The sequence below is a fragment of the Scyliorhinus torazame genome, chromosome 6 (genome assembly GCF_047496885.1).
Source record: "Scyliorhinus torazame isolate Kashiwa2021f chromosome 6, sScyTor2.1, whole genome shotgun sequence".
NCBI classification, from domain to species: Eukaryota; Metazoa; Chordata; class Chondrichthyes; order Carcharhiniformes; family Scyliorhinidae; genus Scyliorhinus; species Scyliorhinus torazame.
Window position 1 is genome coordinate 176,712,639 of NC_092712.1, and position 23,235 is coordinate 176,735,873.

Consider the following 23,235-nt stretch of genomic DNA (forward strand, 5'->3'; position numbering starts at 1 on the left):
AAAATCCGCCTGCACCCATTCTAAATATCTGTTGTCAATCTAGACAGAGGCTCTATAACCTGTTGCAGCCCAGAAGACTGGGTCCGGCCACTGCACCACTATCAGTGGCAGTCAAACTGATTGTTGCATGCAGGTAATCCACTGCAATCATCCTCATCGGGCTGGGCTAAGTGTACAGCCCTGGCTTGGGGTAGTTGTGTCACCTGATCAGGCGACGCATTTCTTGATGATTCTGACATTCCCGGCCCCCAAAGTTTCCACGATCACAAGTGCAACACCATTGCAAGTCTTCTTCCTGGATTTCAGGAGAGATTTTTTTATCAGGCTGCGGCACTTTTTGGCCAATGGGTCTGACCATGGCATTGCTCAGGTGGTGACTGGGTCCCATAGGCCCAGCTATTCGGGTGGGGGGGGGGTTACTTGCCAAAATAGGTGTGGCCAATGCTAAGTACCTCCATGTCCATGGAGCCTTGGATTTCCTGGACTCTCTTTTGCCTGTTTTCATGCAAGAGGGGTAATTCTATGGCCCATTTTAGGTCCAAGGAAGGTTCTGCCAACAACTTATGTTGGGTCGCCATGTTATTAATGCCACATGTTAGGCGGTTTCGCAACATTTCTGGGAGAGATGGCATGTAGTCGCAATGCTCAGCCAGCTTGCGAAGGCATGTCAGGAATTCTGTGGCCATTTCCCCTGGGGTTCGTCCGGACGTGTTGAATAAGTGCCTCTGCACGATCACTGATGGCACGGGGTCGCAATGATCTGCAACCATTGCTACAAGCTCATCAAAGGTCTTTGAATCTGAAGCTGCTGGGTAAGTAAGGCTTTTGATCACACTGAAAGTTGGGGCTCATTCACAATCAGTTTGGGAACTCCTTTTGTCCTTATTTAATATAGGAAAGTAGGTTTCTGCTCGCCATATTTCTGGCAATTGCTTAGCCTCTGGGCTGGATCCTCCAATTTGAAGACTAAGTGTTGACGCCTGCGTGGGAACAGTGGCGTTTTATGCCAGAAAAAACGGCGCAAAAGCTGCACCGATCCCCTGTCCGGTGGGGGGCTAGTAGCCGCGCAGCATAAAGCCCCTGGCTTTATCTGCGGATACGGCTGGAGAATTGCCGTGCAACATGGCACCAGCCGTGCACGGTACCCGGCCTGCCACATACTGTCCTACAGTATCCCTCCTTACCCCCCCGGACCACCACCCAACAGTACCCCCAGCCGCCGCCAACCCCCCTTCCCGCGGAACGGCTCCCTCCCGACTGTAGCGGCGCTCGACTCAGTCCACAGCCGCCACCCGGAGTCCACAAAAAAATATAGCATGAGTGACCCACGCCATCGGGAACTCTCCGGCCGATCGGCAAACGTGATTTTGGCGTCGGTGGCGGAGAATCCCGCCCTTTGTCTTTCCATGTTTAATAGTTTGCCTTCCTTCAAGTTCTTCGATTACGGCGTGCATCTCCCTCACTATCTCTATCCCAGCTCTAGGGCTTCTCTGGTCCCTGTTTAATTCAGGGATATTCTGTGAGGCTGTTTCTTCTTTTTACTTTACTGACCAGTCTTCAGCCTTGTTATGTTCGAGCAGCTCTTGCACAATGTTTGCGGATACTATTTCACGTTGTTACGACTCTGGACCATCCCCTGGAGTCTGCTCTCCTACAGGTTTTTGCTGGTTGATACGGACATCTTTTCTTTCGCTTGGTAACACCTTTCTGCCAGTCAACTTGTTTCTCAGGAGGGAATCAATTCCTACTACTGGTGATTCAGTTCCGACCATGACGGGGCCTGAAACAATATCACCCTCTAGGTGAGCCAATTGAGGAATGCAAACACAATCCTCCTTGCCTCTCACAAAGCTAATCAGGGCTTTAGCCTTCAGGGAGGACTTTGAGAACAGTTTTAGATTTCCCTGCAACATCAAGGACTAAGTGTCCCATGTCCCGGAGCAGTACAACGGACTTCCTCACCTCCTGGGTTGGGTATAGGAACACTTAAAATGCTGCTCCAATGCTGCGATGAAGACTCACGGCAGCGAAATGCAGCTGAAGGTGAGTGAAATGCCAGACAAGTGAAGTGATTTCCAGAACTTGACAATCATATGTCAAGAACTGAAAGCACATTCTGAGAGCAGTGCTGTCAGCAACAGCCTCCATCTGATGTACTGCTGCATATTTATGGTGCGTACCAAATAATGCCCCAGGAGCCTCTTCACTAATATGCCCAACTGAGGCGAGTGTCTCTGGGATGGTGGAGGGTGTTGGTGACAGTTGTGACGGAAAGTCAGTGGCGTCCCCGGACTTGTGCTTCAGGGTGTCTCGGGCTGGTGTTTGGGGACTCGCATTGCTGTGCGTTGCTGACTCCCCGTTGGAATCCGCTTGGGACAGGGGCCGGGGGACATTAGAAGGGCATGCCTCAATGCCAGGTGATCCTGAAAGATACAAGGCATGACGCATGATTGGATCGCGTGTTGGGGTGGTGCATGGTGTGGGAGTGGGGAGAGTGTCGGGGCATAGGGACACCGCAACTCAGTGGGGGCTCACATGGTTGCCGATGCCGACTTTTGCCTTGGCGACTGCCCTCTCTGGGCCCACTGATCAGATCCAATGCCCGCTGTTCCACGATGGTGAGTGGCTGCAGGTCCAGCAATCTCGCTCTGGTTTTCAGGTGTGTGTTAGGCAGTTGGATGCATGCAGCACAGGGGGTAGGCAGCTGGTGTGACCAGGGCAGCCAGCCATGGCGGGTAGTACGGGTGCTGGCATGTAGCGCAGCATAGGTTGCGCGCACATTGCCGCCGGTGGGACTCGGTCACCCTCCGCGTGGAGGGGTGCATTATGGGTGTTTGGGACGGGGAGTGGTGCCAGGGCATAGTGCTGCCTACTCATCCTGGCCGCCCTGAAGAGCGCATGCAGCTTCTTCCTGCACTGCTGTTCCGGTCCTGGTGGTGGAGCCCACAGCACTCACGGCCTCTGCGACATGCACCCAGGACCGATGTACGGCCACGGGTGTCAGCCTCCTACTCAACCTGGGGAACAGGGTGGCCCGCCTCACCTCCGTGGCGTCCAGCAGGGTCTCAAGCTCTGCATCGTGAACCTGGGTGCCGCTGTCCTGTAATCTTGTTGCCTGGGATGAGTGTGTGGGGAGTGGAGTGCTAACATGCTAATATATATTCACAATATATATTAATGATTTGGATGAGGGAACAAAATGTAACATCTCAAAGTTTGCAGATGATACCAAATTAGGTGGGAGGGTGAATTGTGACGAGGATGCAGGGATCCTACTGCAAGATCTGGACAGGTTGGGCGAGTGGGCAAATCAAAGGCAGATACAGTATAATTTGGATAAGTGTGAGGTTATTCACTTTGGAAACAAAAACAGGAAGGCAGATTAATGCCTGAATGGTTGTAAATTGGGAGAGGGGAGTGTGCAGCAGTTCCTGGCTGTCCTTGCGCACCATTCGCTGAAGGTATGCATGCAATTGCAGCAGGCGGTAAAGAAGGCGTATGGTATGTTGGCCTCCATTGCAAGAAGTTTTGAGTATAGAAGCAGGGATGTGTTGCTGCAATTGTACAGTGCCTTGGTGAGGCCACACTTGGGAGTATTGTGTGCAGTTTTGGTCTCCTTATCTGAAGAAGGATATTTTTGATCTCGTTGGAGTGTAGCGAAGGTTTACCAGACTGATTCCAGGGATGGCGGGACTGTCATATGAGGAGAGATTGACTAAGTTAGGATTGTTCTCGCTGGAGTTCAGAAGAATGAGGGGGGATCTCATAGAGACTTCTAAAATTATAACAGGACTAGACAGGGTAGATGCAGGGAAGATGTTATCAATGATGGGTGTGTCCAGAACCAGGGGTCACAGTCTGAGGATTCAGGGTAAACCATTTTGGACAGAGATAAGGAGACACTTCTTCACCCAAAGAGTGGTGAGCCTGTGGAATTCATTACCACAGGATGTAGTTGATGCTAAAACTTTGAATATATTCAAGAGGCGGCTGGATATAGCACTTGGGGAAAATGGGATCAAAGGCTATGGGGAGAAAGCAGGATTAGGCTATTGAGTTGGATAATCAGCCATGATCGTGATGAATGGCGGAGCAGGCTTGAAGGGCCAAAAGGCCTCCTCCTGCTCTTATCTGCTACGTAACTATGTATGCAGCTGCAGCTCGTCAGCCTCTCGTGTGGCAATCTCGACCCTGGCGAATCGGACGCTAATATTCATTGGCATTGATCGAGTTCCACGTAGCGCTGGTGCAAGCCCATGAACGGTTCCAAAATTGCTCCGGGACCAGCGCCAATTTAGTTGTCGTAGAAGTCCACCTATTCAGTCCCATTGCCAACACTTGGGGCATGATACTCCGGAAAGATTTCCAAGTATTGTCGTCAGCGGGAATTGCCGCGAGCTTACCAGCGCTCGGCCCAGCGAGGCTGGCAATACTACTCAACGTTAATGGGTCCACTTAATGAGGCCTCATGGGCTTCTCGCTGAAAATGAAAGCTCGCCAGGTGATTCACCGGCACCATGCGTGCCAGCCTCCCGCTAACAAGGTCGAGCAGCACTTAAAACAGCCACCACCAGCCAGCTCGCAACAATGGCGCTGAGGGTACCACCTTCAAGATTCAAGGACGTTGACCTGGGAAGGCTGTGGAGGTCAGGAAGGATGTCCTGTTTCCCCCGAGGGTCCAAGAGGGTCCAGGGGGGTCAGCCTTGGGCAGCCATTGCTGCCTGTGATGAGGGGCTGTGGCAGTGAGCTTGGGGAGTGTGACCAGGGGGGAGTGTGACCAGGGGGACTGGCCCCCAGTGCCGGAAGAATGTTGATGATCCACTCAGGGCAGCACGAATGAGTAGACACCTACACCACGACCCCGCCCCCCACCCCGCCGAGAAGCTTCAGCCCGCACGGGAGCACCCAACCACCAACTCTCCATGCAACCCCAAACTGACCTCCACACCCCCTCTCCCTTCAACCCCGCCCAATCCTTCCTTCATTCCCCTCCTCCCACCACTGTGAACCGTGCATGTGCCGAACGCTGCCCTCTCTATGCCTCCTTAGCAAAAGCTCTCCCACAATCGTCCGGTGAGGGCCCAGATTGGCGGAGGGGCGGCAGACATCAAAATCCTCCTTCAAGGAGGGTGCCTTGGAGGTGACCGGTGTGGCTGAGGATGGGGCAGTCACTAATGCGCAGGCTGGCGGACGCCACAGAGGTGAGGAACCACCAGGCTCCACCCGGACGACATGTCAAACGTGAGTTGTTATTGCCTTACTGACGGAGCCTCCATCCCACTGACCACATCTCCATTCTCCCGCAGGATGCCACCGTAATAGTCGTGTCACAGCTGTCATCCCCACCCTCCACCAGTGCAGATACACACCTTGGTGGGAAATGATAGTGGTCAGGCGTCTGGGGCACAATCTGGTGAGCACCACACTGCTGATGATGAACATCAGTCCCAGGCAGGAACCCCCACGCTAGACAGCGGACGCAGGTCTGCTGATCCAAGGACCTAGCTGGGTCCCAATCTGATACTGAGCCTGTGGTACAGAGGTACCCGGAGCTGATGGAGACAATAAGAAGCAGCCAGGACATTCAGAGGGAGATGTCAGCGACACTCCAGCAGATCCATAGCCGCTTGGAGGAGTCCCAGAGGTTAAGGGCACTGGGATGTCGCTGGCAATGTGTGGCACCGAGACCAATGCTGCTAGCGTGGTGACGGTAGTGCAGAGTCTGGTGCATGTCAGCACCATTAGTGAAGGTATCCAAAGCACCGTGAATCGGTGACAGCCATGGCTGAAGGTTTCGACAGAATGTCCACCTCACTGGGGGAATGTCACCCAGTACCAGGCTGACTTTGATGAGCTGCTGCGGGACATGTCCCGCTCTCAGATGGGAGTGTCTGAGATGCTGTGGAGCTTGTCCCAGTCTCAGGTGGGCATTGCCGAAGCGCTGTAGAGCATGTCCCAGTCACTGAGAGGCATTGCCGAGGACGTCGACATGATGGTGCGGACCATGGGGAACTGCCAGGGCTGGTAGAGCCAGCTGCCCCTCCGTCCCAAGATGAACCCCAGGGAACCTTTAGGCACTGGCCAGGACGAGGCGGCGCTGGGTGTCAACGGGACCCATCCCATAGAGCTACCCTGATTTCCACCCCTCTGATGAGGCCGCATCTCGCAACCAGCACTCGGGACAGGACGGCACGGCTGTGCATGTACCGTTGACAAGTGAGCCTGGCCCTCCGGCCCCAGAGGATGCCCGCCAGGGGAATCAAAGGACATGGGATGAGGTAAGCAGCTGGCTGCCTCCACCTCAGATGTGCATCGTGGGGACACAACTTGGTGGTAGAGCTAGGAACGCAAAGCACATCGAGGATCACTGAGGACACTGGGGGATGGGGGTGGGCGGTACCATCGGGAGAGTGGTGAATTGTATTACACATTAAACTCCCTGGAGCACAACGAGTATGACATCTCTCGTCACTTTCTTCCGCAATGTGTGCCAATCCCCGAAACCTTGGCCCATCTCTCCAGACAATCCCAGGGTGGGAAACGGGAGTGGGGGGTGATGGACCAGGCCACGTCCTATGTGAACCGGGCATGTGCGAGGGCCTTCCTGAGCACTCCGGGCTTGCCGGACCCTCGCCGCTGCCACCTGTCCTTCAGTCTCCGGTTGGTCCTCAGATTCCTTCCCGGCCTCGGGCTCCAGCTTCTGCTGATCCGGTGCCACCTCATTGTCCTCGTTCTCCTCCTCATCCTCGGAAGTGGCCACATGTTCCTCATCACCAACCTCCAGCTTGTCGCCCCGCTGCTGTGTGAGGTTGTGGAGGGCACAGCAAGCCACAACAAAGTGGGCGACCCTCCAGACGGTGTGCTGCAGGGCACCACTGGAGCGGTCAAGGCATGAACCGCATCTTGAGGAGTCCGATGCAACGCTCAATGCCAGCCGGGATGGCTTCATTGGCCTCGTCATACCGGGTCTGCACTTCGGTCACCGGCCTCCGTACTGACGTCATTAGCCAGGTCCTCAACAGGTACCCCTTATCTCCCAAGAGCCAGCCGCCCATTCTGGGGTGCTCCACAAAGAGGCCAGGGATGACCGACTGCCCCAAGATGTCGCTACCATGGACACTCCCCGAAAAGCGTGCGCACACGTGCATTATGTTCATCTGGTGGTCGCACATGAGCTGTATGTTCAGGGAGTGGAACCCCTTTCTGTTAACATAGGGCACCCCCAGATGGCCTGGCGAGCGTAGGGCAACATGCGTGACATCCACTACCTCCTTGACCTGGGGCATCCCGGCGATGGGGGAGAAACCTACTGCCTGGGCACCTTGCTGGGCTTGGTCCATGTCAAAGATGATTTAGTTTTCCGTCCGGACTTACAGGGCATCTGTGACCTGTCAGATGCACCTATGGCCCATGGAATACTACACAGCTCCCCGCTTGAGTCCTGGAATGATCTTTACACTTAGAATTTCAAGGATGCAGTGACCTTGACAGTAACCGGGAGCAGGTGTCCTCCTCCTCCACGTGGTGCCAAGTCTGTGAGGATCTGGCAAGGCACGGCACCATCTCCTCGTTGAGGCGGAGCCTCCTGCGGCACGAGCTGTCTGTCATTTGTTCAAATGATCAGCAATGCCTGTACACCCTGGACCATCGCGGGACTACCCCTCTGGGTCTCTCCCTAGTCTGATGGCAGCCCGGTCCTTAGGGAGTGGCACTGTCTCCGGCGTACGGCTGCCCGGACTACCAGCAGCATCACTGGGGCAGGTTTTGGGTCCAATATCCCTGCCATAGCGTTCAATATATGTAAGGAATTGGGAGAGGGTGTTCGACTGACAACCAGCAGTGGCTCCCACACCGGGACGCTCCATTGACCCTCCACCCCCCCATCCGGAACGCCCTGCTCACGCACTCCCGGCAGCAGCAGGCCCCCCTCACTGGACCCAGGCTCTGTACCCTAGACACCCGCTCACAATGTCACCTGGACGTGGCGCTGGTCCCCTCCCCATGGCAGTCACTTAGCGTGTCCCCAGAGCGGTGTCCCATCCTGTGTGTTTGGATGCTGGCTGCTGCGTGTGTGGTGTTGCCTCCTGCAGTGTTCAGGTACAGTGTCCAAGCATCACGGTTTAATTGGGATGCTAGGCAATGACTCCGACATGCTACATGGCCCGCATTGCCCGCCCATTCAAGGTAATCCACTTGGATTGTGTGCAGTGCTCACTTAACCACGACTTCCAATTCCCTATTAGCAATAGCCTTCAGCCGCACAGACAGAGGCCTCAGCAGCCGGTGGGGGTTATGGGTGGCTGGTGGGTCAGCCGGGCAGGGACAAACAATACCCCGGAATGGGTAAACACGATCCAGGGATTGGCACAGTGGTGCTGCGAGTGGTTGTCTCCCCCGTTTGCCTCCCCCAGTTCCCAAGGCGGCCCATCCCTGTGGTCAGTCCCCCACCCCTAGCCGAGGGTCCCCCACCCCCGGCGAGCACTGGGGTGGCATGCTCAGTGCCCCCGGGCTCTTTGCCAGTGAGTAAAGATGGCTGCTCACCTACTCAGCTCCCCACAGAAGCCCTTCCGCTGGGTTCACGTTTCTAAAATGCAGTACCAATCGGCACCAGTATGACCACTCGCTGGGGAGGCTGTGAATGATGGGAGGCCAGAGGATAAGGGGTGGGTCCCGTTAATTGTATGGAAATGGGGCTTAACCGGTGATAGTTGGTTTCTCGCTACGCTATTGCAAGATCCCGATTTTGCCTACGGGAGTAGGCTGGTTGCATCGCAAACTGCTTGGCGGCTGGTGCTATTCACTGGCCTTGTTTGAGCGAGAGAATCGCGCCCTGAGGTTCTGAAACGGAGAGTCCCGTCCCTTGATTTTAAAAAAGATCAAATTAAGTAAAGGATCACACAAACCTATTATTATTAATTTTCAAATGTTTGGCTCGCCTATTGATTGACACTGAAAGCAACATGGGCTGCCCAAAATTAGGAACTGGTTTAGCGGAAAAGCTAGACAATCTTGCTTCTCTCTCTGCATCAAATGACTAATTGCCGGAATTTTTATTGAACATTGAAATTTCTATTGTTTCACAGCTCATTGAAATTTGTCCAATCAAATGTAGTAAATAAAATGAATAAGGGAAACACAAATGTTGAAGTACAACAATCATTTTGTGGGTATACAGTTCATATAAATTATTACCTTGAAAGCCTTCTTGACATTTACATGAGTAACTATTTATTTCATCGACACAACTGCCAAAGTCACATGGATTGGATTTGCAGTCATCAATATTCACTTCGCAGTAACTTCCTTCAAAACCAAGGGGGCACATACAGAGGTACTTTCCACTTCCTGGTGGAAAATTTATGTTTGTAACACAGGAACCCCCATTCAAGCAGTTGCACGAGTTTACAGTGACCTATTCAGAAAACAGAGGCAATATTATAATTCCACACAATGATTAAAAAATAGCATTTATGTGGCATTATATGTGGGGAGATCAAGATCAGGTTAACAGAGTTAGAGGGCAGGATATAATTGAACCATGTGTATAGTTGCAATATTCTTCTAATTTTATTATAAATTCCAATGTCCACATTCTTAATGGAAACTGTCGGCACAAAAACTGCAATATTCCCCACTGTACGTCACCTTGCTGGAACATTCTCACACCTTGTGAAATTTCAAAAATTAGAAAAAGGAATTTAGAACATAAAAAGTTGACTGGAAATGCATGCAAATATTAGTATTTTTATATATTTTCATCAATCTCCTACTGCATGACAAAATGAATGATAAGGCGAGAGAGTGAAGAGAGAAGGAGTTTGAAAAAATTATTTATTTTTCATGAAATTGATCTTGTTCATGATGATTCCGAGGTGTTTAAACTTACGGACTAACAGTTGTTAACAAAAGCTGATTTTACTCTTATTTTAACCTTAACCTTCTGTTTATTTTAATAACTTTTAAATTCCAAGACTCATCTACTGGAGCAACTGCCAGCTGTGCAAATATATAGACAGAAATTAATTTGCCATGCAGGATCAGATTCCTTTGTTTTCTTTAACAAGAATCTGTTATTAAACAAAACAACCATCCAGACATGTGTGGAATAATGAAAATGTCACCTGTCGGTGTAGACTTACATCTTCAGAATACTCAAGGCTTTGGGTGTGAGTGGAAAGTGTTTTTTTCTAACACTGTTAATAATTCGTAGTTGCTGCTGCATTAAATGTTGTAGAAGAATTCAAATCACATTGATATAGGAGCAAAACTGGCACAGAAGGTGTTTGGATTAAAAATGAAATTAGGACCAGGTTTGAATGTGGAATATGTCCCAGAAACATTAAGCCCATTTCCTTCCTGTGTTTCAATAGTAACATGTTAGAAGGTAGTTGCAGTTTGTGTCTCTGTGATATCGAAGACCATCATAAGATTTTCTCCAACAGCCTTGTAACAGCTTGCAGGATTATTATATTTTCAGAATAAACTTTATTTAGAGATTGATAGAACTATTATAAGGCAATTGTTACTGGTTGGAATCTGATCATTTCTCTGCAGTGGAACAGGAAGTGACATGATTAGATGTGGCCAAGTTGTTCAGATCAATGCCTAGATTTGCAGGTTTAAGACTTTTTTTATTTTAGCTAATGTTTTACTGCCAACAAACATTCTTACAATCAATTGTATTTAAAATGTTGTACGAGACTTAAGTATCATACACATCTTGATAGAATTAAGCTGCTTGTGGGTTGAAATTGTGCTGCATGAGAAATGCACGAACATTCAGATGGAATTTTCTATATTTAAAGAGGAGTTAATCTGCAAAAAAATAATGGGTTAATATTTTAGTCAAAATAACAAAAAAAATTCAAATCAACAGATGAAATGTTGTAACTAATATGCTATGATGTAATTGCAATCCATTAGATAAACACGCCTCATCTGGCAGTAAGGCAACGATGTGACCACTGTGCAAAAACTTCTATAGTTCGATTCAATTAGAGAAATCTGGAGTGTTGTAAATTTCAAAAGCAAAATATTAGGAAGCAGAATTTGACTAACTTGTGAAACCATTTTCATTTTCTACTCTTTATAATTTTTTTCCCCCCAAGCACAAGTGTAATTTTTCAAACTTAATTTGTGTTCTTGAACCACATGTCACATGCAGTCAGGAAGGCAAGCAACTAACTCCTTGCCAAGCTTTTACCACTCGCAGAAGCTACAAACTGTTCAGGAATAGTTCTCCCCTGATTCTTGCTAAGTCAGCACCACACAATATTTATATTGTTAAAATAAGGAGTTCAGCAGTGTGGGGATTTCAAATTCTAATTATTAGTTATAGAACTCAGATATAAATGATCAATTTATCATTAATTCCATTACTCCTCTCCCCGCTTAAATGGTTTGGGTATCTCATTCTGTTTAGCGTCTCTGTTAAATGATTGCACTCTTAAAATTAGATTACCTACATCCAAAATGTACATTTTATAGATATATGATACCACACACATTAATTCCCATAGTTAAATTCACACTAAAGTGACAAAGATTTAAAAATCCTGTTGTAATTATTTTACACAAAGAACATTTTGAAGAATTTTAGTGGAGTTCCGTCAAAATGCTGATAGAAAGTACTTATTACTGCTCCAAAGATTTTATTTCATTGATTGATATTTCTTCAGCATATAACTTCAAAACAAACACGTAATGGTGTTCTATTACACAATGTCAATATCTAGGTTTGCTTCCAAAAAGAGGCCTTTGCTGATGTTTTCTTCCGTTATATTTGACCTTGGAGCTGATTCAGGGTGCTAGAATTTGCAAAATATTTATTTCCGTAACAGTGATATACGGCACAAAAATTCATTCCTCCCACAAAATATGCAACGTTTTCACAATAGAAAATGATAATTTCTCCTTCACATAAATAATCACAAAATGTACTATTGTAGAAAGTCTTACACTTCGCTATGCAATGTCCATACCTCTACTGACACATTGGTCTTAGCATTGCAGTCATCTGTCACAGAAAACCTGAACGTCTGCAGCTCCTTCAAAGAAACCTTCCATATAAGGAGCCCTGCAGGAGAAAGGCTAGCATCCTTGGGCCCAGTATCTATGTTAAAAACAACAGCAGATCCTTCTGGGTCTGAAGCCAAGAACTGATAGATAAAATTTTCACCAGTAAAAGTTTGAAGCCTTCCTTGTGAAGCTTGAAATATTGGAGGTTGGTTATCTGCAAAAATAGTTAATCATTTTACTTCATACAGAAACAAACTACAGAACAATCAGCAGTTGGTATAGGACAGATTTTAACCTAGGTGGTGGAATACAAAGGATCACAACATGCAAGTAACTAACCAGTTAAGTGCTTTAAGTGCTCTCAGTCTTTTTCTCTGCAAAAAGCACTGAACTAACTTTGATGTGGTCCAGGAGCTGTCAATCATGGGTGGATGTTTATAAACATTGTGGTTACTTTCACAGCTGACAACTTGAAAGCCGCTCAAGCATGAAAGGAGATTCATTCAACAATGCAGACAGTTGGTGTGTGTGAAAGCTAGTTAAAGCTTGGTGGGGTTGCTGGGTTATCAGGATAGGGTGGAGGGTAGGGCTTAGGGAGAGTGCTCTTTCAGGGGCCAGTGAAGACTCAATGGGTTGAATGGTCTCCTTCTGCACTGTAAATTCTATGATATTAATAGATGTTGGGAGTTCATATTGGGAAATTAAACACTTCTAACCCATCTATTTTACTAAAATTCATGCGTTCTGTTATCATTTTTGTTGATGCTGGGCTTCATCCAAGAGGAATAAAATTAACTTATTGAATAATTGTTAAAGCAATCAATATTAGATTTGATATCTGACATCGCATAGCTATAGTAGAACATTGGTGAGTTTAGATTCTGTTATAATATATGTCAACGGCCAGAAATGCAGCAATATGAAGTAACTTACTTTCATTGACAGACCACTCAAATTTGGATGCGTCTGGTCTGCACAAAAGGCAAGGGCTAGTTGGATTTGGATCACCTGCTCCATAACAGAGTCCATCGATGTTGCATGTTTGCTCCTGGAACAAATAGTAGGACAATCGAAATACAAACTTATGCAGTATATTCAAATACATGTTTTAAAGGACATGGCTTTGATAATTTTGTATAGTGAGCCAATCTGAATAACCCATGAGTGACAAATATACGAGGATGTTGAATCCCAAAACTGTCCACCATATCAAACAGAAAAAATTTAACAAAGTGACGTATCCTGACAGATTTGACATACATAGGTCCAATCCCTTATGCAACAACAGATGACAATGTGCACACTATTTACTTGCTTTGGCAAGTGACACCTTTACGGAACAAAAAACTATTTACCAGTCAATACTGAAGATTTCAATTGACAAAACCTCCCCAACTTTTTTGAGCCACATTTCCAAAACACTTTGTGTGAAATAATTGTTTCTTGATCTCATTACTAAAACGCCTAGCTCATATTTTAAAATTGTATCCTTTTGTTTTGGATTCTCCACCAGAAGATCTGGGGCGCAATTCTCCCATCGGGAGACTAAGTCCCGACGCCGGAGTGAAAACCGGAGTGTTTCACTCCGGCGTCGGAGCCCGCTCCCAGCCCCCCATTCTCCCGCCCTCGGGGGGGGGGGGGGGCTCGGAGCGGCGCCGCATCATTTACGCGCGCCGGGCCTTGGCGCCGCGTAAATGACGTGGCCGACGCGGTGTAAATGATGTCACCCGCGCATGCGCGGGGTGGCCGGCGCCAACCTGTGCATGCACGGTTGCCGATCTCCCCGAGGCCGCCCTGCAAGAAGATGTCGGATGGATCTTGCAGGGCGGCAGAGGAAAGGAGGTCCTTCTTCAGAGAGGCCGGCCCGCAGATTGGCAGGCACCGATCGCGGGCCAGGCCTCTTTTGAGCCCCTCCCCGGAGCAGGAACCCCCCTCCCCACAGGCCGCTCCCCCCAGCATTCCCGTGCTGTTCCCGCCAGCAGCGACCAGGTGTCGATGGCGCCGGCGGGAACCCGTCGTGTTGGGCAGGCCGCACGGCCCATCCGAGCTGGAGAATCGGCGCTCGCCCGTTGCAAACGGGGTATCGGGGCGGGACGCACGTGGCGTCCCGTCGATTCTCCCACCCGGGGGGGGGGGGGGGGGGGGGGGGGGGGAGAATCCCGCCTGTTGTTTTTCTGTATATCTATTATCATCCCATCACAAGGTCAAAAACCTATGTGCTGATATAATTCAGATAAATAGGTGGTTCAGGATATATTTTTCAGGGCCCTATTTTTATGCATTTCAGTAAATCTTGAGCGGAATTCTCCCAACGGGCGGCTAAGTGCCGACGGCGGAGTAAAAACGGGAGTGTTTTACTCCGGCATTGGCGCCCATTCCGGGACCCCATTCTACGGCCCACAGGGGGCTAGGACGGTGATGAGCGGCCTATGCCGCTCCAGCTGCCGATACCGGCCTGAACCCGGCACCGCGGGGTCCGCGCATGCGCAGTTGGGCCGGCGTCAACTAGCGCATGCGCGGTGGCCTTTTCTCCACGCCGGCCCCGACGCCAAATGGCGCAGGGCTACAGAAGCCGGCGCGGAGGAAAGGAGGCCCGGGGGCAGAGAGGCCGGCCCGCCGATCAGTGGGCCCCGATCGCGGGCCAGGCCACTACTGAGGCCCCCCCCCGGGTTCAGAGCCCCCCTCCTCCCCCACAGGCCGCCCCGAACCCTTCAATGCCGAGGTCCCGCCGGCTCAGAGGATGTTAGAACAGCGCCAGCGGGACCTCGGCTTTTTGTTGAAGGCCGCTCGGCCCATTCGGGCCGGAGAATCGACGCGCCGGCCTGGGCCGGAGAGTCGCCCCATACCCCAACCGGCGCCGCACCGACCACGCTGGCGCCGATGGAGCCGATTCTCCGCACTGCGTAGAATTGCGATCCAGCGTCGGAGCAGCATGGCACAATTCGCGCGGCGCTGCGCCGATTCTCCGATCCGGCGGGGGGTCGGAGAATTCCGCCCCTTATTTGTATACATCACGCATCTCCAACTTCAACAACCATAGATTCACAGTCCAGATGAATTCCTAGTTAACATCCACCACTATAACACAATTAAATACACAATTAACACTGAAAACTGAGGCTTACCTTGTCTGTGTTGATTGTATTGATGGCATGGTGTGCCATTAAGGATATTCAGGTACGGATATTTTTCGCATTACAAAAACACTATTGCAAACATTCAAGAATGACTTTAAAAATTAAAGTGGGTTGATAAATATAATTGATGCTACAACAAAATTCATCTGCATATTTTATTCATTGTGGGATTTATAATATTTTAAATCTGTAATTGCCACAGTTCCCCTCTAGGTGGTGATCTAATTTGTTAGTTCTGAATTAATCAGAAGAGTTTTTAAAACTGGACTTCTTTGTGCTAAAAGAGAACTGAAAATCACGATACAGAAATCTGATTGTCTGATCATTTCATTCTGATTTCCACTCATGTTTCAGTAGTGAACCAGGACAGCAAAAAATATCAACATCCAATCCATCCACACTTTGGGCAAAACTCCTCATTGTGAGCAAAACTCCTCATCCCACCTGTGGCAGGTTTGGTGACAGGAGCAGTGAATCTAGCAGGAGTCAAAAAGTCAGAAATCCACTGGTGTAAAAATGCTTGCAATTCTCCCAGTGGCGGGCTAATGGCAGGTCGGTCTTCCTGCTGACTGGATGCCGGAGTACCATTTGCATCTCATGAATGCTCATTAAAACAGCTGCCCACCGGAATCAATAGCCTCACATCAAAGTTTGAGAAGCTGCATCGTGGAAGAAAGGAATGCAGCCTTTGAGAGTGAAGGCTACAGTGAACAGGGCAGAGCTGTATCAAATCTGTCATCCCATTAGCAAAGGGGAGTCATATATTAACAATGAATGTCATTCATCAGTGACCAAGAGGATTCCATTCATTCACCATGAACAACCAAAGGCTCATGGGCGGGATTCTCCAACCCACCGCACCAGTTTTCTGGTGTGGCGTGCCCCCGCCGGCAGCGCGATTCTCCGTCCTGCCAGCCGGCCAATGGGAGTTCCTATTATGACGCCGTCGGGAAATCCCTGGGCATGGGTGCACTGCTGGCGCAACGGAGAATCTCACCAGAGGCGAATCCAGTTCCACAGCTTTGTCAAGATTTTACAAAATGTTGTTAAAAATCATACAGATGATACCACCCCCCTTTGCAGAAACTGCTGGTATATTCAACCATGGGCCTTGTGCCGCCTCATTTTAGCTGGCATAAAAGGCTCCATTTTAAATGTCTGATGCCCAAAAAATGCAGCAGACAACAAAAAAAATTGTGGATCGTTGGGTTGTTATAGTTAATGATTTCAAAATGGCGGATGGGTTGCCAACTTCGGCTCCCGTTAACCTTCGATATTATCGGAGACTGTGTGATGGCGTCAGGCTGTCCACCCGATCTCATCATACCAAATTTCTTGTCAGTGCACCCAATTTGGGAATGCAAAATCCAGCCAACAATTTCTGATCTTACCTTTAAAGTACAGAGTCCATCAGAGTTTGGCTCACAAATTTGACAAGCTCCATCAAATAATGTTAATAACTGTGAGTTGCTGTATGCGTAGCCATCATTTGAAATCTGTCAGAGAAAACAAAATTAAATCATATTTCTGTCGACCTATAACAAAGAACGTTATTTATGTGCTCACTAAATTAAAGTAATTTTATAATTTGACATTATTGCTTACTTTATATATCACCTGTCTAAAGATTAGGGATCATAATTTAACAGAATTAGGTGGAAAATAGTCTGAGTAAGCTTTGCCGCTAACAATGGCTCTAAGGGATTCTGGCAATGATTTGCTCCAAGAATGACCTTGTCCAAAAAAACACGGACATGGTCATTAACATATTATTGGGGCAGGTGATTATGCCACGAACAGTTCAACAAGAGTTCTCATTCAGGAGAGAAGTATCTTAGCATTTCTTCAAATTTGTTAGAAATGCCATAAATGGGTGGAAACCCAGCAGCTCAGTTTTCTGGTCTAAATTGCAATGCGTCCAACAGAAAAACTGCACTAGGTTCCTGCAGCCAAAATGTTGTGGTTGGAATAATGTTTTTAAAAAATGAGCCTCAATCTAATGTCTGGGCTCCTATCATATCCTGCTCCATGTCACACTGGAGCTCACTCATGTGCTTGTTGGCTGTTTCACCATGTGTTACACCATGTTATATGTGGCATACTAATTCCAGGGCACAAATCCCAAACAATGTCACTGTGTAAGATTGGGATCCCCAATCATATTTGAGTGTCTCCAGCTGTTTCATTGGAATCCTGCCAGGGGTACAGAAGTGGAGTCCACAAAGACCAATGGGGCTCCCCAGAAGGGCCACCTTGCCACTACCCCCTGGCACTGGCCCTGCTCAGGCATGTCACTCTCCCCCAGCTCAGGCATGTCACTCACCGCCAGGGACTATACTTAACTTTGTGCCCCGGTGGGTTCCCTTCAACTGCTTCACATTTTTAAATACCAGTTGTAAACCTCACTGATATGATGTTACACTGGCGAGCGGGAATTCTAAAAATGGGGAAACATATAGCGTGGAAGTCCTTTAATCAAATTATAATTTATTCACATGTATCGAAATGAGGTTCCGGTCACGTCCCCGATGAAAGGCGGGGAAAATTATGTGATCTTGCTGCCGAGATTCTTGTTTTCCTATGCTCTCGAGATTTTGAACCCATGGCAAACACGGGCATACCCTCTGTCTACACACACGACACACACACTCTCCAGTCTCCCATGTGGCATGTCTGTTGTTTCTTGAACGCATTCAATGCTTAAGTTGAAGTGAAGGTCTTGTAAAGTGAAGAGTTGACAGCGGGCTATTGTAGTCAAATATCTAAAAGGTTGGTTCTCAGTGAAATCTGGAACAGGTTAAATACTTTGGCTGTTTGATGTTTTACAGCTAGGTTCAAGTCTGGCTCACAGACTGGCTGAACTGATGGTTCAGATGGCTCTGTTGGATCTGCCAGCAAACTGCTCTTAGCTGACTTGCAAACATGGCTATCTCACCATGCGGTTTTTCACAAATTCAGGATGCGGAATTTTATAGCCTCATTGCAGCAGGGGGCAGCAAGCCAATCAAATGTCCATTGACTTCGCAGGACCCAAAGATCACTCCAGTGGGAGAGGTCATAAAATTCCATCCAAGGTCTTTTCCAAATAGGGTGTGGTGTTCCTGTTGATTTCACATTCGGTGTTGTGGGTCAACATTTCTAAGGCCCATCCAGTCTAGTTTGGATGGTGAGGCCATTGTGATACAATGTGAGGTCGATTGTTGCCATTCCCTTTCATCTACCACAAATTGACTTTTGATCTTCCCTTTTGCCCAGCATGAAACATACAGTCCGGAAACTCCATGGTCTTTTGTATCCTTAAACAAAGATGTGGGAATTCCATGGATGGCTTTGAATGTCCATATTTAAATAATTATTTGCCGGAGACTTGATACTTTCTGAAGTCCAAAGGCCAAAAGTCACAGGATTTACAGCTTAACAGCTTGTTTTATGTCCAATTTTTCAAAGTATTACTGGAAAGTTCATATGACGTGCCAGTCCTGGGCATGACAGTAGTTACTGTTATTATATAAGCAATGGCGCAGCTATTTTCTGGGATTGATAACTAAAACTGATCGCCATCCATTGTCAACCTGTAAAAATGAGGCACGCCGGAGTCGAATATGGGAAAAGTACCTCTGCCGCCTCACAGATGCCCAATGCCAATCTGTTGCTTAATTCAGGAAGATACGGAACAGGTGTAAGCCTGATGTACCATGAAAACCATTACTGACAGTGGTTTCAGGGGTTTTCTCTCTTTTGAAAGCTGTCCATAAATGGACCATTTTTCATTCACAAAGGAAAAAACAGTAATACTTGGAAATGAAGAGTAGCAGTAAACTGGTTCTTGTACCGTAAAATGGAAGTCCAGTATTACCAATGTCAATATTACGGACTTTTACTGGGATTTAAAATTTTTGGCCCGGCTTTTCCTTCTGGGATCCTGGGAGCCTCCTCTCAACGAAGGTAAATAAAGATGATGAAATTCATCTTTGTCCCCAATGTCCCAGCTCAGGCTTTGTATAACTAAAACAAAGAGTATTTGAATACCAGGATCTCAATTAGGGACTAAGGTCATGGTTGATCGGGCAACAGTAATCATCGTGTTTCTTTGGAAACTTGGACAATCTATAGCAGACACCCCAAAGAACTGGAGAAATGCTATCTGCAGTGCCTTTGGAAGGTCCTCCAAATCTGGTGGCAAGAAAGGCAGTTCAACAGTAGCGTCCTCTCGCAAGGCAACATGTCCAGCAACAAGGAACTAATCATTTAAACCCAGCTCCACGGAGGAGGACATGTCATTCATATGCCTGACACCAGATGATTCCAGTGACTGCTTTATTCAGATTTTGGTCATGGCAGAGACTCCCAGAAGGACAATGGAAACACTTAGGATGTTAGGATCATAGGATACCCTCAAAGCATCCCTGACGAGGCCAAATAGGTCTGCTTACTCATGATAACACCTGGCTTGTGACTGATAAAAATGGAGAAAATTCTATTCGGAAGGCACCGAACACAGAGAGAGACTTCACTGGGAACATGCAGCCTCCTTGGTGGGGATAGTTTCTCACACAATCTCCTCAGTGAAGTTGAGGTTGGATCAGTGTTTCCTGAAGACATATGAGAATGGCCTCCTACCCAGTTATCAATAATAATAATAGTTTATTGTCACAAGTATGAAATTTCTGTGAAAAGCACCATGTCGCCACATTCGGCGGCTGTTCGGGTAAGATGGTACAGGAATTTAACCCAAGCTGCTGGCCTTGTTCTGCATCACAAACCAGCTGTCTAGCCCACTGAGCTAAACCAGCCCTTCCCCTCTCCTCTGTATTCTCTGCTCCCTCTTGCCTTCTTCATTGCTCCTCCACAACAAAGGCAGGCCTACTAGACCATCTACATCTGCAATAAAGCTGATTCATAGGCAGAGGAAAGCAATCCAAAACAAGCTAAAACTCATCAAAAGTTAGAGTTCAGTGATAGAACGCAGATAATAGGCAAAAGAAAAAGCAGTTAACCAACAGCCTAAAAGGACAAGGCAGTAACCAATCTGTATGGTGATGATAAGCCCTTTAAATAATGCTACTGTAGGGTCACTTCTACCTGCTGGCACCATGGTTTGTTAAATGAGTTTATCACATGCCAATTCAATCACTGGGGTAGTTCAATTTCTCAAAAGAATCTGACAACAAGCATTGGGCCCTTATTTAAATATTTTAATTAGCATTTATGTCCAACATGTGATCTGGACATTTGGAGGAATCCAATCCAATGGTCAGCACTAAATGGATCTGTGCAAACCTATAAAACAGATGCAGTATGACTGAAATTCTGGAATCTTGACTCAAGGAAAGCAGGAGGAATATCTACTACCTAGTGTCAAAGATTTTACAGCAGAGCACTTAGAAAACAGTGGCAGGATCAGGCAGAGTCATCATGGATTTATCATGGGGAAATCATGCTTGACAAATCTACTGGAATTCTCCAAGGATGTAACTAGTAGAGTTGATGAGGGGGAGCCAGTGAATGTGGTATATTTGGACTTTCAGAAGGCTTTTGACAAAGTCCCGCATACGAACATAACATAGAACATACAGTGCAGAAGGAGGCCATTCGGCTCATCGAGTCTGCACCGACCCACTTACGCCCTCACTTCCACCCTATCCCCGTAACCCAACAACCCTTCCTAACCGTTTTGGACACTAAGGGCAATTTATCATGGCCAATCCACCTAATCTGCATGTCTTTGGACTGTGGGAGGAAACCGGACCACCCGGAGGAAACCCACGCAGACACGGGGAGAGCGTGCAGACTCCACACAGACAGTGACCCAGCAGGGAATTGAACCTGGGACCCTGGCACTGTGAAGCCACAGTGCTATCCACTTGTGCTACCGTGCTGCCCTCATTACCGTGATTAATGTGTAAAATTAAAGTGCATGAGATTAGGGGTATTGAAATTAATAGAAAACTGGTTGGCAGACAAGAAACACAGTAGGAATTAGCGGATCGTTTTCAAATTGGCAGGCAGTGACTAGTGCAGTACTAGGACTCCAGCAAGGACCCCAGCTATTTAAATATATATTAATGATTTAGATGAGGGAACAGAATCTAATATCTTCAAATTTGCCGATGACACCAAGTTGGGTGGGAGGGTGAGATGCAAGGAGGATCCTTCAGTGTGATTTGATCAAGTTGAGTGAGTGAGCAAATGCGACAGAAGCAGTATAATTTGAAGAAATGCGAGTCTATCCACTTTGGTAGCAAAAACGAGAAGGCAGACTATGATCTGAATAGCCATAAAGTGGAGAGGCGAATGTGCAACGAGATGGTGTCCTCATACACCAGTCACTGAAGGTAAGCATGCAGATACAGCAGACAGTAAAGAAGGCAGCTGGCCTTTATTGTGAGAGGATTCAAGTTCAGGAGCAGGGGTGTCTTGCTGCAATTATACAGGGCCTTGGTGAGGCCACACCTGGAATATTGTGCGCAGTTTTGGTCTCCTTATCTGAAGAAGGATGATCTTGCTCTAGAGGGTGTATAGCGAAGGTTTACCAGACTGATTCCTGGGATGGCGGGACTGATGTATGAGGAAAAATTGAATTAGTTAAGATTGCATTCGCTGGAGTTCAGAAGTAAAACAAAAGCCAATTAACAGAAGTTGACTGGAATTTTTCAGTCAATCAGCAGGTCTCCCAGTCCGATTGTGAATTGGCAGAGTGGGAGAACCAGTGTTGAAATATGCCTTTGTAGTCCTTCTGCCTTTACTTGTGGCCAAGATTCATCCTGTGGAGCAATTTTCCTCTATGATGGTGACCTGGCAGCTGTGGGCATTTTTTAATAAAAAAAGATTTAAAAGTTGTTGAGAGGGCAGCCAGTTATAGAGGCACCGGGCGCGATTCTCCACCCCCACGCCGAAGTGGCCGCGCCGTCGTGAACGCCGTCGAGGTTCACAACGGCGCGGAATGGCCCCGGTCCCGACCGATTCAGGCCCTGACAATGGGCCAGTATCGGGGCCGCGTCATCGACCCGCGCCAGGCCTTGTCGCCCGCGTAAAAGCGGCGTCGAATAGATGACGCGGCCGGCGCCGCATAACGCACGTCATCCGCGCATGCGCGGGTTGGCCGGCGCCAACCCGCACATGCGTGGTTGCCGTCCTGTCGAAATCCACCCCGAAAGAAGATGGGGGACGGATCTTGCGGGGCCGCGGAAGGAAGGAGGTCCTCCTTCAGAGAGGACGGCCCGACGATCGGTGGGCACCGAGCGCGGGCCACCCCACATTCAAGGTGAAGCCCGGTGCAGGATCCACCCTCGCCCCCCCCACAGGCCGCCCCCCCCAGCGTTCATGCACCGCCCACGACTGTAGCGACCAGGTGTGGACGGCGCCAGGTGGAACCCGCCGTTTTGGCCTGCCCGCTCGGCCCATCCGGGCCTCAGAATAGCGGGGGTGCCGGAGAATTGCCATTTTGGGTATCTCCGGCGATTTTCCGGCCTGCGAAACTCGACCGGACCGTTCCCGCTGCTTGGGAGAATCGCGGGAAGGCGTCGGACCGGCATCCCCGGAAATTTCGGCAGCCCAGGCGATTCTCCTAACCGGCGTGGGAGTGGAGACTCGCGCCCCGATTCTTTCACCTTTACCTGAAACAGCATTTCCTTCTGAGCTGGTGGGCCTCCTGTTGGCCCTCCAGCTTTGAGAACCCAGCCCTGTCATTAATTAGCTGTGATGTGGAGCTTAATTAGCTGGTGAGCTGACACTGATTGACCAATTGAGGGTAAATCACTGCTGGGTGTTTGTTCCTTACACATTTTGGGTCTGGCCACATATCTGACCCCAAGGTCAGGGTTCCAACCCGGAACCCAAAATTCTCCCATTAATTTCAAATTACTGCATCCAATTTTAAATCATATAAATTCAAAATTCTTGTTCAGAATTTTTCTCACTGATTAAATTTAGTCCAATTTTAACTCCGCAAACCAGATTTATAATTTACATATTTTATATTGTTTTCACTGCATGAATGCAAGTCACTGCACGAATGATTAATACTGCAGCATAAAACTTACTAACTGATTATTCATATTGCAAATTTAGAGAAAACTAC

At 48.2% G+C, this 23,235-nt stretch overlaps 1 protein-coding gene across 6 annotated transcripts in view; it reads right to left on the reverse strand.

Moving 5' to 3' along the window:
* vwde (von Willebrand factor D and EGF domains) overlaps positions 1–23,235 on the reverse strand; it is a 456,813-nt gene that overhangs the window by 149,269 nt on the left and 284,309 nt on the right. For all 6 annotated transcript variants that reach the window (XM_072509130.1, XM_072509129.1, XM_072509127.1 and 3 more), the window contains exons 15-18: positions 16,547–16,651; positions 12,952–13,066; positions 11,982–12,232; positions 9,193–9,412 (exon numbers count right to left, since the gene is read on the reverse strand). In XM_072509130.1, the coding sequence (XP_072365231.1) occupies positions 9,193–9,412; positions 11,982–12,232; positions 12,952–13,066; positions 16,547–16,651 (691 nt within the window). The remainder of the gene's footprint in view (positions 1–9,192; positions 9,413–11,981; positions 12,233–12,951; positions 13,067–16,546; positions 16,652–23,235) is intronic.